General features: G+C 31.7%; 1 protein-coding gene across 2 annotated transcripts in view; it reads right to left on the bottom strand.

Moving 5' to 3' along the window:
* The window catches only part of Btk (tyrosine-protein kinase Btk29A), a 160,509-nt gene extending 142,665 nt beyond the window's left edge, over positions 1–17,844 (bottom strand). The window contains exon 1 of one of the 2 annotated variants that reach the window (XM_035350397.2): positions 17,466–17,844. In XM_035350397.2, coding sequence (XP_035206288.1) covers positions 17,466–17,552 — 87 coding nt within the window. In that variant the 5' untranslated portion in view covers positions 17,553–17,844. The remainder of the gene's footprint in view (positions 1–17,465) is intronic. The other variant, XM_035350395.2, reaches the window with a different exon arrangement.
* Positions 17,845–18,494: the final 650 nt, after the last annotated feature.

Genomic DNA, 18,494 nt, shown 5'->3' on the forward strand with positions numbered 1-18,494 from the left:
AAGACACAGATCTTCCAGATGATTGCTGGACATGCTCGCCAGTTACATCACCAGAGCATGATCAAGGGAATGCGCTGATTACATGTGATTTTAGTCTCTTACTATTCCTGTTATCTCTTTCGTGAGAGAGACTAATAATTTTCGAAATGGCTTGTTAATTCTTTCATCGAAAAATCTTATCTGTGATTTGGATTTTGTTTTGCGTTTCTGCTTTTATAATTAGTATATCCTTGTGATCCATTCATTTTAATATTACAACAACATGCATTTTTTTCTGGGGAAAAAATAATTTTCCTTAATTAAATTCAATGCAATATATATTTTGTCAAGTAAATGTAAAATTTAGTTGACAAACTACATTTGCATTTTATGATAGATTACCTGAAACAATCGTTGCTTAGAAAGTGAGAACCAGATGTTCATTTTCATCAATCTTAATTTTCTTCTTCGGCATAAACTGAAATGTAATGCATCACTTTTGGAGAAAATTGTGACACTCATTCCAATCTTATGTCCAGAATATTCGTGTGAAATAGTCAAAATTATAGTAACAAAAAGAAATTTAATAAAAACCAAATGTAAAGATTTACAGCGGGAATTACATACTTATTTTCATAGCACTCACAATAAGTAAGCGAGCTAAATTACTTACAAATAGATAAAACGTTCGCGAGGAAAAAAAAGAAGAAAGAAAATATCACAATAGAGCTTTTTTTTTTTTTTTTTTTTTTTTTTTTTCAGAAAGTTTTTTGTCTTTTCGCAAATAACTCAGTCATAGGTTAAATGCATTTATATATATAAAGGGTGTAGAGTCATTAGAATTTTTGAAGTAGGAAACACGAGAAAGGAGCAATGCCCTCACAGTAGTCCAACCCGGACCTCTTGAATACGCGCCGAGTGTGCTACTGTTACACCACGAAAGCATGCAGAAAGGAGGGGGAAAGTACTTTACATACTTCCCCTTTAAAGGAAGACTGGAGATTATGGGACCCGGTCGCCAAAACCTGATCGTGAAGAATCATTATCCGCCACCTTTTAGTTTTAGCCACTCTAGAGTCATTAGGTTTTTCTGAAGCAGGTGGTGTGGTGTTTGGTGGTGTATTTAATTACGGCAAAGTACACTGGGGCTATCTGCCTAAGGGGAGGGATGCCTTCGTGGAGGACTTTCTAAGGGAAACTGGCTCGTATACACGTTACACATGGGGAAAAACACGAAAACGCCCATGCAGCCAGCCCGTTCGAGGGATTCGAACCTCGGACCGAACTACCAATGTTCAGCGACTTTACCGCTCGGCCGCTGGTGGGCTTTTCTGAAGCAGGAGACGTGAGAAATGAGCAATGCCCTCTCAGGAACTCGAACTTGGACCTCTCGAATACGTGCCAAGTGTGGTATAGTTACACCCCGAAGACATGCAGAAAGTAAGGGGAAAATAACTTATAAGGGAATAAATTTCTCTTTTGAAAGAACAATTATCTTTCAGTATATCGTCTCGTATTTTAATAAATTGTTCCAAAATATTTTTTTTTATTTTAATTTGAAAATTATGTGTACGCATAATTAAAACCGGGCTTTTTAATCGATGAAATTCTACAAAAAATACTCAATTGTAAATTCTTTAGAAACTTAAAGAACGAAAGCATATACCATCAGTTAATTTTTTCACACTCAAATAAAAGCGAAAAGTATATTTTGATCAATAAACTTTAAAAAAATCAAGATAAGAGCGAAAAGTATATTTTGATCAATAAACTTTAAAAAAATCAAGATAAAAGCGAAAAGTATATTTTGATCAATAAACTTTAAAAAAATCAAGATAAGAGCATTTCAGCTAAAGAACACAGAAATTTTCAATGATAATAGGTCAGTTTTCTATGCTACTAAATATTAAATGAAATTAGTTCAGGTATAATTCTCGTAGGCTTTTCACATGCTTAGTCAGCATTAAAGATATTGTTTCAAGAGAATTCCACCACATTTTATTTTAAGCAAATTGCCAACGGTCCGATGCGAAAACTTTTCTGAATTAATGTTTATGCTTAATGTTTCCAGAGTTCAAACGCAACATTAAGATTCTGAAAAATAGGCTAACATCTTTGCAACACTTAAGAGGGAACTAAGAAAAAGAAAAGGAGAATATTTTGTAATAACATGAAACTTCTTGTATCGTTTTCTACATTTCCTTCAATAAACTAATGATTACAGACGCAGAAGAGAAGGAAACAGAAGCTATCAGTAAGATAAATACTGTGTTAAGAGAGTGAGTGCTGTTTCATCCAAATACAGACACATCCACGAATTTTGTATGGAAAGGTACGGAAACATTTGCATTTAATTTATAAAAGCACAATGAATATTTTACTAACTGGAACTTTTGTTCTTCGGGAATTACATAAAATGTAAGATTTTGTATTTTCGGGTGAGTACCACTCATTATATTGAGCCTAATCCCGTAAAACATTCTATTTCATTTTGAGGAATTTTCTACATCGAAATACCAAGTATTTAAAGAAATAAAGCCTGCAGCCATCTTTATCAAATACCCTGCATGCATAATAAATGGACCACATATTAAAAATCATTCTTAAGTATCCTTCTGCTTAAAATGCACTGTACAAATAAACGTTACACGTATATGCAATATTCATTATTAAATATAAAATAATTTCTTCAGACCTTTACACTCTCTAAAAATTAACGACAACAAATCTCTGTTTCTTTCACTGATCAATAAAAGTTAATATTATTGGAACATGAAAAAATCTTTGAAAAATTAAATGCCATGCTTAGCGGGTCCGGTGAATTCTAGATATTATATGAAGTCCGTGTCACCGCTTCTAATAAACTGCAAATCTACATCTCTGATTTTGTTCCAGTCAGTATTATCAAAGATAATTTATAATATTGCCTTCAATTAATATAATTCAACACTTTCTTCTTATTATACGTTATTTCTCTTTTGCATGTAATTTTATCATTACTGCTACACGCAAAAATATTTGCATACATAATATGTTTTTCACAACTAATGATAGTATAAGGCATGAAGTGGCAGATAGCTAACTCTATCAAATAGTAATTTTTGAACCACAATGTTTATATAAAGCTAACTTTGTAGGGTATCTTATATTAGTTAACCAGTTATTATAATTTCGGTCTTTATTATAACTTCTCTTTCAGTATTCCTTAGCAGAATGAAAATTATTTGGGAATATTTAATCTGAGATTTTTGGATTTTTAAACCTAGTGTATTTCTGGCATCGTGTAAGCGCTATGCGGTTATTTCCTGTCAGCTCTAAGACTTGTAATTATCCGGCCTTGCGGCATCTCGCCTCTGATACTTTAAATCTGATGAGCCGGTAAATCTATTGAGCCAGCTTCTAGTTTAGCATTAACCCTTTCCGGCACGCTACCTTTTAAAGTTGGAGTTTTGATTTAAAAAAAAAAAAAAAAAGGTAGGCAGTCTAATTAGGCCTAGAGGAGTACACAAGTAAAATTTTGTGAAGATAGCACTTATCTTTTAATTCTGTGGATGTGCCCAAAGTGGGCACATTGATTGAATAGAGCTTCGAAAAGAGTGCTGAAACGAGCACTGTTGTCAAAGAACTGACCGATGAGATGCGGAGAAACAAAGAATACAGATTTTCAGTTGTTCTATATTATCGGTGAGCCCAGTCTGGGCACACCTAAGGTTCGCCGTTTGATTTTAGGCAAGATTTCAAGATAAAAATTTAAAACTAATATAGAATAAGGAGATTAGCATACAGCCAAAAAAAATAACATATAAATTTCTTTTCAAACAATTCCTTTTATACCCTAAGGAAAATCTGGAAGATTTCTTTGAAAAATGAGGGTCTTAAAAAACTAAACATGGCTAAAATATATGGACTGGTTTGTGTTGAGCTGCCATCTACTATAAATAAAGAAGATTTAGAGTAACCTATAGCAACCTATAAATCCTTTTTTATTCAATTTTTCTGTGCGTACAGAAGGAAATTTTTAGGTGTGTCCAGACCGGACACACTGTGTCGCAAAGGTCTTGATAATGCCCAACATTTAATTTAAATCTGATTTTTCTACTTATTTGCATCACCACTAGTTGTGGTTATGGTAGTTTCAGAGCATGCCCGTAAGTTCCCCGTTCTCTAAATAAAAAAGCTGTTAAAAACTTTTTAAGACTTTGACGTTTATCTCAGACACAGCGATAACTCGCTTCACATCTATTTGGATTATCGAACAACAGCATTACCAGATCAAGTGCAACACTACCTTAACCATCGATTTCGCATCGATGTGATCTTGCAAATTTGTAGCACTTAAATACATATAAAATATGGATTGCATAATTATATTTTCTTCTATATTCCCGGATGTAATAACTGCTTGGGAGTTTGCAATAATAAAGCTGAGCTGAACCTTAAAGAAAACTGATAAACATAAGTTTTCATGAAATTTTATAGAAAGTTATCTTCTTCTTGTTAAAGTAAATGCATTTTAAAGATGTGACTTTTTTACGTAGGGATATTATGCAGGGATTCTCTTCAATAAGTAAAGAAAAATAGATTTTTATTACCATGGGAGGTGAACAATAATCAAATTGACTTATATTTTTATTTTACACCTTTGAGCAAAATTGAGAAGTAATAACATCAATGATTCCAGTCTTTGACCTTATCTTAAAAGATCAAGGGAACCTGCTTCAAACTGCAATAGCCTTTTTATTAAAAGGATGTGCAGTAATCTAAAGTTGTTGCACAAGAACTATTCTTCACATTTTCCTTTTAGTAATGAAGTAAGAAAACAAGGTCATATCCTCATTCAAACTGACAAGCGAAAGTGCCCTTGTAATTGCCGCCTGTGTAAATATTAACTAGAGTCATTATCGAAATCACTTCTACTTTGAAAATCCGTATGAGCATTACTTCTTACGACACTTCATGACAGCTCATATGACCATTTCTAGCACTACCTTTGAAAGCTATAATATTTACTTGTAGAGTTGTAGGGATTTATGTTTATTTTAAATAACCAATTTAATTTTACGTTCTTTCCTATAAGCCTTCATTCCTCTAATTGTCAATGCCAGAATATTTAAATTTGGTATCGCGCGTGAAGTAATCCAAATTCTACGTTGAGGAGAAAAAGTTTAAATACTGAGTTCTAGAAGGGAAGTTAGAGAGTTTTGGGCATTCGCCGTCACCTCTGTAGCGTGAGCTTCTATTTCTGCATTTTTTGCTGATTTACGTGGCTTTACAACTTTTACTTTGCAGCCACTAGTTTTTGACGCGGTTTTAAGTACCAGGAGTTTTCTGAGCAATGTAGAGAATTACTACTACTTGCTAATATCTTCGAATTTTTAGTTTAGTTCTTGTTATTTCTGTTACCGCCCGAATGAGGCGTAGTGTGTTAGCGCCAAGTCGATGCATTGTGAATTCTAAAGAGTTTAATAAAGGGTACTTTTAACCCTTCTCTTGTGTAGTTCCTACACGTACAGTTGAGCAAGTGGTTCTTACAGAGTAATTCATTTTTCAATAGTTGCTATTTAAAGCAAGCCTCGACATTATAAAAGAAGCTAATTTAATATATATAGAAATTACCATTGAATGCATTCGCAACATAGGGCTTAGATCATCCAGTTTCTTGGAGAATATTTGCTTGGCACATCAAAGAACAATTCATCTCCTTAGATGGAAAGTAGCACTGAACCTCAGTATCTGGGCTCATCACTTCCTACTAACAATGAATTTTTCAGTTTTATATAAATAAATTCAAAAATGCTGAATTTATAACGTATCATATGAAGTAATAAAAATGTAGTACTCTAAGTTCAGGTCTTGCAGTAAGCGTAAAACTATTGATCAAAGAATCGTATCAAATCATTTTTATTCATTTTCTCTTGTAAAACAATTTCACCGATTTCCGCTTCAGCTGGGATGTAACAAATTTTATATATATATTTGAGTCCAAAAGAAAAGTTATTTTTCAAACTTTAAATTTGCTTAAATTTAATGATTCTTACTGCTTCAAAATTCGTCAGTTCCAAATTTTAAGCTCTTGCATGAATTTATACTCCACTTATTGTAACACCGAAATGACTTTTTCAAACCTTAAAAAAAAACCTTCAAATGAATAAATATGCAATTCCAAAAAGCTTATTCAAATTTACTACTCTGTATTGGTGTTCGCTAAAGCTTTACTTATTATATGCTACCTAGTAGAAAAGCGAGACTCTACACACTAAATATTTTCCCTAGTCTAGAAACACCTTGCGCATTTTGCTTTTTTATGAAAATTTTCTCTCTCTCTCTCTCTTTTTCCCCTTCCTGTTATTGTTTCTCAGCACTTTTTTTAAGCAAATCTGCGTCACTACGTAGCATACCAGCACTGCGAGATTTTCGTTCCAAAAGCGGTATGATAATCGCTTTTATTTAAGCTGTGATCATAACAACTACTTTTGAAGCAAGAATAATTACATGATTAGATTTGCTATACAGAGGAAAAGTTTAGTTAATATCTTAATTCGTTACTCATTCTTATTTAAGAGTCAAAAATGGCCTTGCCATTTATGGACGACAATCTAAACATAAACTAACATTTAGCTCTAACGTAATGTATAGACTAACATCTCGCTTAACTGTGTTCATTTGTCGATTTACAACGTTTTACGCTAATGTTGCGATTCCAGAAGACTTAATGAATTAATTTTTAAAAAACGTATGAATAAGTGATTCAAAGAATTTATTCGAACACTTTACTTTGCAGTAAACAACCGAAATATACTAACCTTATATTTTACATCTGTGTATGTGTGTGAAAAATATTTTAACTTACAGCTTTGCCCTTAACAAAATTTGAAATAACTGTTTAGAAAAATTTGAAATAACTGTTTTTATTATAACCCTGAGAAATTCGTGATAAAAATTCAGATAATGTGTTTTAAGAAATACTAGTTAGATTATTAAACCAGCTTACTTGTAGAACAAGTTGCAGCGATGTAAGCCGTACAGGAAAATAATATTAAACTAGCATGCTATAAAATATGAATGTCATTTCCAGTTACGTAAATTTTAGAAATTCATGAACTAAACCAATAAAAAAGAAATAAATCTTAACCTAGTAAGAAACACTGAAACTTTTAAATACTTTGGAACACCAGCATAAATTAAATCTCATTGAATGAAGTGTAGTTTTGGTGCATTATGTAAGCCTATCTCTCCTCTGCATTGCGCTCTTCGTGTTACAATGATACTAGCTTTATTAACATTGCTTTAAACCACCCGACAAGACAGAAAAATCGGTCAGTATGTAGTAAAGCTAGTTTTTCACAATGGTCACTCGTCTTTTATTTCTTACAGTAAGAATTTATTCCAGCTAATACAGTATTCACGATGGCCATCTTAAAGAAAGCTGCTTTGACAATAGAGGTAAGAAAGAATTTTAAGCAGAGGAAGCCATGCTTTACAAACAAGAAAAAGAATACAATGAATCTTTTAAACACAAAAATCTATTCCCGTACCTTCTCTTTGGCCTACTGTGCATTGTATTTCCTTAACTACTTTTTCCTTATTGAAGTATGCAGTTATAATATCCTTATTTATTTTAATTATATATGTTAGATTAGAGCCGGCACCAGAGTCTGTACAACCGGTGTGGTCGCACCGAGTGGCAAAGTTTTTAAACATTAAAAAAGTAACCAGCAGCAAAATTTAGGGAGAACAAAATGTTTAGAATTTAGAAGAAGCACTCGGAAACAAATATTTTAGACTTTAGGAAGGCACCGAGTATTAGAATTTAGGACTCGCAGAGATTGTACCGGGCGGCGAAACGTCTAGCGTCGACTCTGCGTTAGATATCATTCTCTTACTAAAAGTTTAATTAAAAGTGTTTTATATATTTCTTTCGGTGTTTTAGGTATAAAGAGACTTCCTCATCGTGTACATTTTGTTAAAGACAGCATTGTGGACATTCAAATGAGGTAATGAAATTAAGAAGCCATACATTTGTTATCAGAAAGTTATGGTAACTCTTGGACGACCAGGATCAGATCTTCAGACAATTGTCTACTAGTCTGAAATTATTTCCAGAGGTAAAGAATTACAGAATGGTCAACACTCAAAAAAACAGCCACATCTTTAATGGACTTTGAGCGACAGTGAGCCAAAGATGAGGATTACCCATTCATCTTCCAGCTAACAATGATTTCATCCAATCAAAAAATAACCAGAATCGTCTTTCAAATACGTTTTCCATTTAAAATTCATCTGTTCAAAGGCTTTAGAAAGGCATCGCCTTCAGGCAATTACTAATTTGCACATTTGTTACAAATAAATTCTCATTGATACGAATTTGCACATTCCTTTTTTTACGCCCACACTGTGTATAACTGAATGCTCTTAAAGCACGCATTTTTAGCTCAAAATTTGCTAGTGCGCTTAACCTTCGTTAAGCTGTGCAATATTCGCAATTGAAACCCCTGGTAGATTTCTTCGCATAAAATAAAAACTTAATACACATTATAAAATGAGAAATCCTCTATTGTTTACAAGTAAAGAAAATTTTTATAAAGGAGCTTCTATTAAAATTCCAAATTTTAGCAGAGATTTTCGACTTGAAAATACCCCAGAATCATATAAATCAAAAATTCAATTTATTATTATTATCATTTTTTTATCAAATGTGACAGAGCACTGCTTTCATTAAAACCATGAAAGTACTTCTAGCATCCCAATAAGAAATGAAGCATTATTATTAACCAAGAACACTACACTGCTATTAATAAAAAAGTATCTTTTACAGAATCAGTTTAAAAAGAGGTTAATTTAAATTAAAAGACTTCGCATTCACTGTTCATTTTTGTATACGATTTGTTTTAAAACTCAAATAATAAACATGAGATAATTCTAAATGAGATATCAAACTTTAACTTAATGCATCTTTTAAAGTTTAATCCGACAGACAACCTACGCTTTACATTTTATTAGTACTTAAAACGATTTGCACGAAGAGTCATTTATGGTTACATCAAATCTCATAAAACTGCAGCGCCCAAGATAGTATCTAACATTCCATCAAGGTCGTGTCCATCTCCTTTTTAAGTCTTAACATTCTTATAATCACTCTTCACTGGCCAGACACTTAACTACTTCGTATGAGGGTGAACGACACGTTTTACTGAAGAGAAGCAGATTGAATCTGCTTGGGGTAGGTGTGACGTATCATGTGCCATTGAGATGACTCTTACGGCTACCTGTGGGCGGACAATATGCAAAAGTGTGTCCTCCATCTAAGGAAGCGGAAATTATGTTAAGATGATTTCTGATAGCACAAATTTTTCTCCTAACGAGATTAAGCTTTATTCAAATGTAGCATCTTTAAGATAAGCATACAGCGACAGGAATTTGACGTAAATGTCAGATAGTGATTAAAAAAATGGTTTATTTTAAATGGCAAATATATTGTATAGTAGAAATCTTACTTAATATTTCATTTTTTATTTGAAAATTGACTCAATAATATTATATGCAGTTTTTGGGATATCTTCTCGTATGGTGTTATTTCCTACTATAACATGTTTATTTGTTTATTTATTTTTGATGAAAATGTTAATACCTCCTAAAAGTTAATTTTATAGTAAATATTAATGCTTCAGTTGAAGGTTTCACACATAATAAATTATAGCAACAGTCTGCGAAACATTTATTTCAAATTTTCTATTTTTATTTCCTTTCTGTAATTTTACTACATTATTCCCATTTCATTCCCATTCCCATTCCATTTTCAATTTTGCTAAGCAGTAAATTTTTGATGCGATTGCATTAGCTTTCTTGCTTCGATGCAGTGAAAGAATATGCAACATCTTCCATTCAAACATATAAATTGAAAGAAAATAAAAATGTACCTGTAATACATGTATTTATTTATGCATCTTCATGAAAAACAGCTTGATTACAAGATATATTTTATCTTTTCAAGAACTTTACGGACAGTCAATTTGAATTTTTCATTCACATCATTTTGTTTTTATGTTTCTAATTGCACTTTTACATGTTTTTATATATTCTGATTTTGAAATTACATTTTTTAACGTTTTTATGTATCAGTATAAGAAAGTTTGTGAATCAAATGACGGGGAATACTGAAACATCAAGGCTGTGTCTCTGAAGCCCTTCATTCACTTTTTCGTATCAACTGTACATACTGTATAAAATTTCTTTGTTACTGCTTTAACTTTTTTCTAAAAAGGCTTTTCTGTCGCCAAGCTTTTTTCTCTTTGAAGGGGCGGAATATGTAAGATAAAAAATATGTAAATAAAGATTATAGCTTAAACTCGCAGTAGTCCTTAATTTATAGATGAATATATATAGTCCTTATTTTTATAGATGAATATACGTTATTTTTCAAGGCTTTGGAATGTTATAATAAAAACTAAGCTTGTTAAAAGCAGATGTTAAATTGAAAGTAATTAAACTAATCTGTCATGAACAATTTTAAAGCAAAACTTCTCTTGCTAAAATATTAGCAAATGAAAAAATTGTCGAGAAGTTCCTTTTTAAATTTTCTTTTTAAATTTAAGAACATATATTTCAGATATCGCTATAAAATTTATCAATTCGATTGCTGTCTTCACCTTATTTTATTTCTATATCCGCGTTTCAGCTGCATGTCATGGGTTTGATATAGATCTACAAGGAGATACAGATGAATATTATTTGGTTCTTAAATTTTCTGCTCAACATTTTATCATTAGGAACTAAGCCTAATATAGATAATAAATAGGCAAACTTTATAATACTGCATGCATTCACTAACTCTGAGTTAATACAAATTTGTAAGACAATGTAAATTTGCAAGATTTATTTTAGCTAATTCTTTTTCTATTATTTCTTTTACCTTCTTTTTCTTCTCTCTGTCTTCACCAGAATGCATTTAAGTTTAAATAAACAGCAAAATAGTAATTTAGAGCAGGGTTTCTTAAACTGTGGGTTGCGACTCCCAAGAGGGTTGCGGGACCTGCAGCAGGGGGTCACCGAAAATTTTAGAAGTTTTGATATTTCTTTAACTTATTATAATAATTTTACAATTACCAAATATTTTTACACAATGTATCTGAAAATAGATAAAGATAAGACAATACAGACAAAGAAAAAAACGAAAAACGTTTCGACGTGTTCTTTTTATAATATAAATGTTCATTTTCCTTGCTTTGCACGTGACGCTGTCATTTCGTCTATTACTTATTTAAAGTTTTTCACATTGTTCTATGTCTTAAAATTACAAATTAATGACCTAAAACTGCAATACTATATTACAGTACAAGTGAAAAAATCGGCAGTTTCACTTTCGCGTGTGTCGGATTTGCACAATACTTATGGAATGCCATAAATTTTTTGTAAATAATATGGGATGCCGGAGGTCGCGAAAATATCTCAGTGATAAAAAGGTGTCGCGACTGAAAAAAGTTTAAGAAACCCTAATTTAGAGGAAGCATTGCGACAATAACATCAGTGGTTGTTAGCGTGAGAAGAGCCTTCCGCTTAGTCGACTAGAAAATTGGAGACAGAGTTTTGTATCTGCTACAGTAACGAATAAGAATGTCTTTGCCAAAAACAGAAGTTGAAAGTTAGATTGTGTGTTGTGCTGATTTATATATCTGAGTTACTGAAATCCTGCAAGTAGTAATGGCTAGTATTTGTTAACTTTAAAATGTAAAGTATGAGAATAGTCTAATAATCTAGTGTGTAATAGTCTAATAATCTAGTGTGTAATAGTTCTAATATGGAATAGTGTAATAGTCTAATATTAAACTAATAATGGAATAGTGTAATAGTCTAATACAACTTTTAGTTAAGATTTACCTCTTGTCTGAGTTATTCAAGTACGCTAGGCTACTGTTTAAAAATGAATCACAGCAAAGAAAGTTGAGCAAGAACAGTGAAAAAAGATAATTTGATTTAACTTTATAAAATCTTTTCATCTATGAAAAGTATATGACGAGCAATTTACTTTACAGTATAGAATTTTATGCAGTGAAACATGAAGGGCATTAATTCCTCTTTATAAACTAATTTATTAAAAAATAATTCTCTGCGATACAATTAGTCTAATCAAATTGGTATGCTTACAATACAGTCTGTAAAACACTTACACTAGTACAGGTGAAGATAAAATTAAGTATTCTTCGAATAATATTATATACATTATCTGAACATCTCATATTTAAAACTGGAAATGTTATTGATAAAATATTCTATGCCGTCACAGTTAAATAAAAGCCATCATGAAAGTTAAAATTTCATTGAATCCAGTAAGTGTGGATAAGCAGGGAGACTTTAATTGTAATCTGATGTTAATTTGACAGCAGGTTATCGGATTCTTGTCTGCTACAGACATTGTAAATTTTGTCTATCTTTCATCTTACTTTTTGTACTGCGTCTGCAGGTTACATGTAGGCGAGTAATTTACTTTTAATGATAGCTGCAGTTGAACTGCTCGCCTACATGTTACCAATCATCTGTTCATAAATAGGAGGTCTTAAAATAAGCCAAATTTTGACGGCATATAAAAACTGATAGCTTGGATGGAAATATTTGTTTGTATAATACGAAACAATTTTACCACAATTCTTTTTCTTTCATGTTGTTCAGCTCTGGTTTAAATTAAAAAGATACGTGACGCAGCTCCTGCTAAGAATAATGTTGCAAAGGTAGATCGGAAAGGAATGGATATGACAAATGACTTTTAGGGTAAACCTATAGCTACATATCCTATGTCCGAAATGAAAGCTCAATTTATGTACTAAACTGAAGACTAATGATGAAAACGTACCTAGTGATAAATAAGATTTTACTTGCAATGTTTTGTTATGTACTGTTGCAGTTTTCACTCTTCATTTAACTTCTAATCTCTCCGCATATAAAAGTGCCCAAAAAATTGCAAATGTTACACAAATTTTAATCGTGGCGAATTTTAGCCGTTATAAAATAGTTTATGCCTAATATTTTCAATTTTGCTAAGCAGTAAATTTTTAATGTGATTGCATTAGCTTTCTTGCTTCAAGGCAGTGAAAGACTATGCAGCATCTTTCATTCAAACATATAAATTGAAAGAAAATAAAAATGTAAGTGTAATACATGTATTTATTTATACATCTTGAACATGAAAAACAGCTGATTACAAGATATATTTTATCTTTTCAAGAACTTTACAGACAATCAGTTTGGATTTTTCATTCACATCATTTTGTTTTCATATTTCTAATTGCATTTTTACATGTTTTTATATATTCTGATTTTGAATTTACATTTTTTTTACGTTTTTATGTATCTAGGTATAAGAAAGATTGTGAACCAAATGACGGGGAATAGTGAAACATCAAGGCTGTGTCTCTGAAGCCCTTCATTCACTTTCTCGTATCAACTGTGCATACTGTATAAAATTTCTTTGCTACTGCTTTAACTTTTTTCTAAAAAGGCTTTTCTGTCGCCAAGCCTTTTTCTCTTTGAAGGGGCGGAATATGTAAGATAAAAAATATGTAAATAAAGATTATAACTTAAACTCGCAATAGTCCTTAATTCCCGCTCTCTGTTTTAAAAATTGTAATAACGTTTCTGGACTGCGCCATTTCTAGATCATTTTATGTCACATGGCTTCCGTAATGCTCGTAACGCTGATGGCGCAGCTTATTCGGAATATGACCTCAAAATTTCAAGAACTGAAACCTTTCTCTTAATAGGCAACCTAAACCAAAACCTTCTCTTGATGAGCCTCCATACTGGATAAATGCGCACTTTTGCTTCTACCTTTGTTGCCGCTAGGACGCTACTTCTCTCGCTTAACCTCTGCCAGTTATTGTCCATTGTTCTAAAAATATAATCTGTATAAAATTGTGGGGCACATAGCGTATCCACAATGATGATCTGAAATGAAAAATAATATGTGTCCTAAGGTATTTCTCCCGCTTCCTTAGCATGCCTTCGTAGTGTAGTGGTCAGCACGCTCGGCGCGTATTCGAGAGGTCCGTGGTTCGAATCTCGGCGAGGGCACAGCTCATTTTTCATCTCTCCTGCTTTCAAAACTGCCGTTGTCATTTATCAAAATGTAGAAACATATGGCCGTATTAGACATTACTTTCTAAAATACTTTTTTTTTTTTTTTTTTTTTTTTTAGTAGTTTCGGCATTTTATTGACTTTCAAAAATTGCGCAGTGTGCGTGCAGGGCTTGCTCCAGTTCATTTTCAAGAATTTCATCCTGTCACGCTATTTGTACGTGAAAGCCTGAGAAGAGGCGACCCAATAATTCATTTTGTCTACGAAACTTACAAGTAAATGATTCACGTAATAACTGAGAAGCGAGTCGCTACCTGCATTCCTTTCTAACTCTACAGACACTGATAATTGTGTTATTTTTCTGTGATCTAGAGTAGTTATTGATGGATGCAATATTAAGATTGCTGTAATGATGATGATGGCATTTTGCAACTTCTGTACGAAAAAAAATGGCGGAATTATTCCTGTTTCGCATTTAAAGCAAGGTACAAGCTGACATGTTTTAGCGTTTAAGTGTGACAGTGTTTTAAACGAAAGATTTTAATCAGATTTACGTTTGACAGCAAATGACAAAAATACCTGTAAAAACAAGACAGTCTTTTTTTTTTTTTTTTTTTCTTCTTCTTTTCTTTTTATTCAAGTTAATGACGTTAGAGGCCGCTTTTGTAAGTGACCGTGATGAACAGTTAAAAAAGAAAATTTGTTTTACAAGTTATTATATTATCAATAATCTAGTTGATGTTTCTGAATTTTGAGCTCTATTTGTTGCTGACGGCTCCTAAAAATCGATCTAAACATTATGCCAATAAAATAAATATAAGTACCATTCAAAAATATAGAATGTAATATTTGTAGTTATTCTATCCTATAACTTAAAAATAAAATTATTATAATCAGTAGGTATGAAACGGATTATCAAAGAATCACCTACCCTCAACTCGTTTCTGCAAAATCTCTTATTCTCTTATATTTCTTTATTTATTTTATCTCTTATTTCTCTAAATCTCTTATATTTCTTTATTGATTTTTATCTCTTATACAAAATTTCTTCAAAATTTCTTATTCTGCGCAGTATAAATTTCATATATAACTCATAAACTCTAATTTCCTAAGCTACAAGTATAATAAAAGCTGTGAAATCATTTAAAAACAATGTTTTTATAATAAAGGTCACCTGACTGTATGGCGAATATGGCCTTGAATGGGATTCGAAGCCATGACCTCTTGATCTCAAGACTAATATTCTTCTAATTTAGAAACTGACACGATCTTTCTTTTTCTCCTTCAAAATTGCATATCGCGGATGTTCTTATACGGTTACTGTATGAGTAGAATTTAAAACGTTAATGTCATTATCATCTGGCCTGTACAACTAAAATAGTAAATATCTACCGATATCTTAATAAATTCTGATGCGAAGTATAGTATGCTGAAAATGGATACCATTTTAAAATTGCCTTTGAAATTTGCGAAGGAAAGGATGATGCTATAAGGTTTACTAGGTAAAAGTAGAGTACCAAAATCCCTATGGTAAATATACCTTTATTTTATTAGTCAAGTATCCGGCAACAATGCCTGAAGGAAAAAACTCCACATTTTTAGATTGTTTAATATTCAGATTTAGAGTCCAGGTCAATGAAACTTAATTCTGTATTATTTAACTTGGCTTGATGCAGAAATAGTCTACGAAAGAAAATAAAAAATAATTTCATGCTTAATTCTGTAAAATAAGTATCAAACGTACTTCATTTTACAGAAATGAAAATGCTTTTTTAACTGTGTAGTCTTTACTGAAGTAGAATACGATAAACGAAAAAATCAAATCTCCTCAAAGTGCATTACAGTAAAAACGTATTTGGGCTTCAAAAAAAAGGTCATCCGAGTATGCGTAGTTTTTTAAGTATGAGTGTGGGCTGTGATTCCACTCAGTTCAGATACAAGGACTTCTACAGTATTAAGATTTAACCTCGTGCAATACTCGTGCACTTAAACATTTCATGCATTTGAATGATCAATCTAAAACCGTTTGTGCATGGAGTATGAAAATGCAACTTAAAAAGTATATAAATTATAGTGCCTAATGGCGTTGCCCTTGTTTTCAAACGAAATTTTAGAATGAAATGGAAGTAATTTGTGAGAGATAAAAAATGTCTCGAAGTTAAAATATTTCAAGAAAACGGAGATAGGCCAAGTTGATTACAAATAGTTTAGGTAAGAAAAATTCGATAACATTTAAAAGATTTTGTTATGTGTACTCATATGCATGTGAAAATATTTTTGTGCTTGTTGTACGTTGTTTTTATGTCACTAGAAACAGAAGAGGCTGCTATGAGATACAGAGTACGTTTCCTTTTACTTAGACCACTTATTATCTAAAAAATTACATTTGAAGTTTTTCTCTTAAATTTCGTTCTTATTTTTAAGTTAAAAAAATAAAACGTTTTTGGTAATGTGAAAACTATAATGTGACTTAGGTGTAGCAGAAAAACGAAACGTAAATATTTTTTATTGCGAATTTTGATATTTTAAACATGTTCGGTAAAAAGATGTTTAATAAAAATTTCTAAAAAATTATTTATTTTTTTAGCTTATAATTTATAAGCTGAAATGTTTCCAGAACATTTCCCAGAATTTTAATTTAGCTGAGTCTTAAATGAAGCTTATTTAATACATTATGTTTTTATCATATAAAAACAGCTAGAAATATTTGTTATGAAACAAACAAATTTTGAAAGCAAGATATTCTCACAACTAGAATTATGCGAAAAGAAATGCAAATGGAATAACATTGAATTTTACTGATTTTGAGAAAAACTGTGACAAAAAACTAACTTATAAACGTGTAACACGAAACTCTCCCCGTTTTAGAATATTTGGCTCACTATCCCATAAGTGAAATGGATCTCTGAATTTGTAATATTGTGAATGCTTAATCCTTTGCTGCATTTAAAATTTCTAAATACTAAAAGGAAATATAAACAGAATTTCAATGCCTACTTTTTGTTTATAAATGAAAATTAGTCATTTATAATCAAAATTTTAACTTTTTTATTTAAAAATCAAAAATAGCTGTTTTGATCAAGCATGTTACGAAATTAGAAATCGAATTTTACGAATGTTACGAAATCAGAAGAAGCATTTTTTTAAATCCAAACGAAAGGTTGCGCCATACGTTTTCAGCAGTAGTTTTTTAAAAAATTTACGGAAAAATTACGGAAATTTATGGAAAAAGCAAAATAACAACAGAACTTCAGGCAATTTAAAAATTAGCACTTAGTTTTAGAATAACATGCATTCGAATACAATATGCTTCAAAACCTTACAAATATTCTACTTTAAAGAAAACGGTCTGCCATTAAAAGAAATTCTTCTCTATTTTTAAATAAAACTTCTGAAAACATCATTAAAACATTAATCTTACCTTAGAAGATCTTCCACTTCTAAATCTCTTGGACGGCCATAATCTAGCAGCTGCCGGCATATATTTGTAAACGAATGCTAAAACCATTATGGGAGTATGAGTAGCCCTAAATTAATACATAATGAAGGTTCTTTGGAGCACGCTTCAATTTTCAAATGCACGTTAGGTAATTCTTCACCCACTCAACATTTGGCACTTTATCAGATTCTGTTCATCGTGGGTAACAATAGCTTTTTCTGTTTTAAGTAATCACGTTCAAATCGCTCAGAATCTTGTTAAATTGAAAATGCAAAGTCTCTTGAGTTAGCGAGGACCAGAAATTCTCTGATGTAACGGATTGAGCAAGAAACCGCATCCGCAAGGGTTTTCTGAAGATTTAGCTTCGCGGCAACTGAGGTACAAAAGTGCAAATCTGGGCGTATGTTTAACATTCCGGAATGAAAAGAAACTTGCACGACCGCTTTTCCAACTTGGGTTCAAGGGTGGGGGTTCAACATGGGGTGTATTGACATGTACCTATTTCTTTTTATTTTCGGTTTCTTTTAGATTTGATCTAAAACTAGTTGGGATGTTTTCTAGGAAATCCAACTTGAAGAATGATGTTGAACAAAAATAACTGCACAGAATTCGTGACATAGGAGGGTTTGAAATATTTTTTATTTATGAAGGCTGTTGCGAAATGGAAAGTAAAGGAATGAATAATAGCTTATTATAATAATGATTCATAATTCTTCAAAAAATACTCTGGATACCAAACCAAATCTGAAGTTTAATATAATGAGTTTTAAAATACATTACCAGAGAAAATGCAGTTATTGAGTGCTGATATTTCACTTAATAACAGATTCATTTCACTTGTCCATTATGCTTCAACAGCATTAAAAATGCTACATCTTCAAGAGATTCTTCCCCATTGTTTGCAATACTGATGTACATTTCACATAACTGTCGATATTTCTAGATCTCTCTGTAAAAAATTATTTCTTCAAAATTATTAGTAGAGCCAGAATAGGATAAGAATATTTGAAG

Source organism: Stegodyphus dumicola, chromosome X2 (genome assembly GCF_044657685.1).
Source record: "Stegodyphus dumicola isolate Sdum_Otavi_A_Nest chromosome X2, ASM4465768v1".
Lineage (NCBI taxonomy): Eukaryota > Metazoa > Arthropoda > Arachnida > Araneae > Eresidae > Stegodyphus > Stegodyphus dumicola.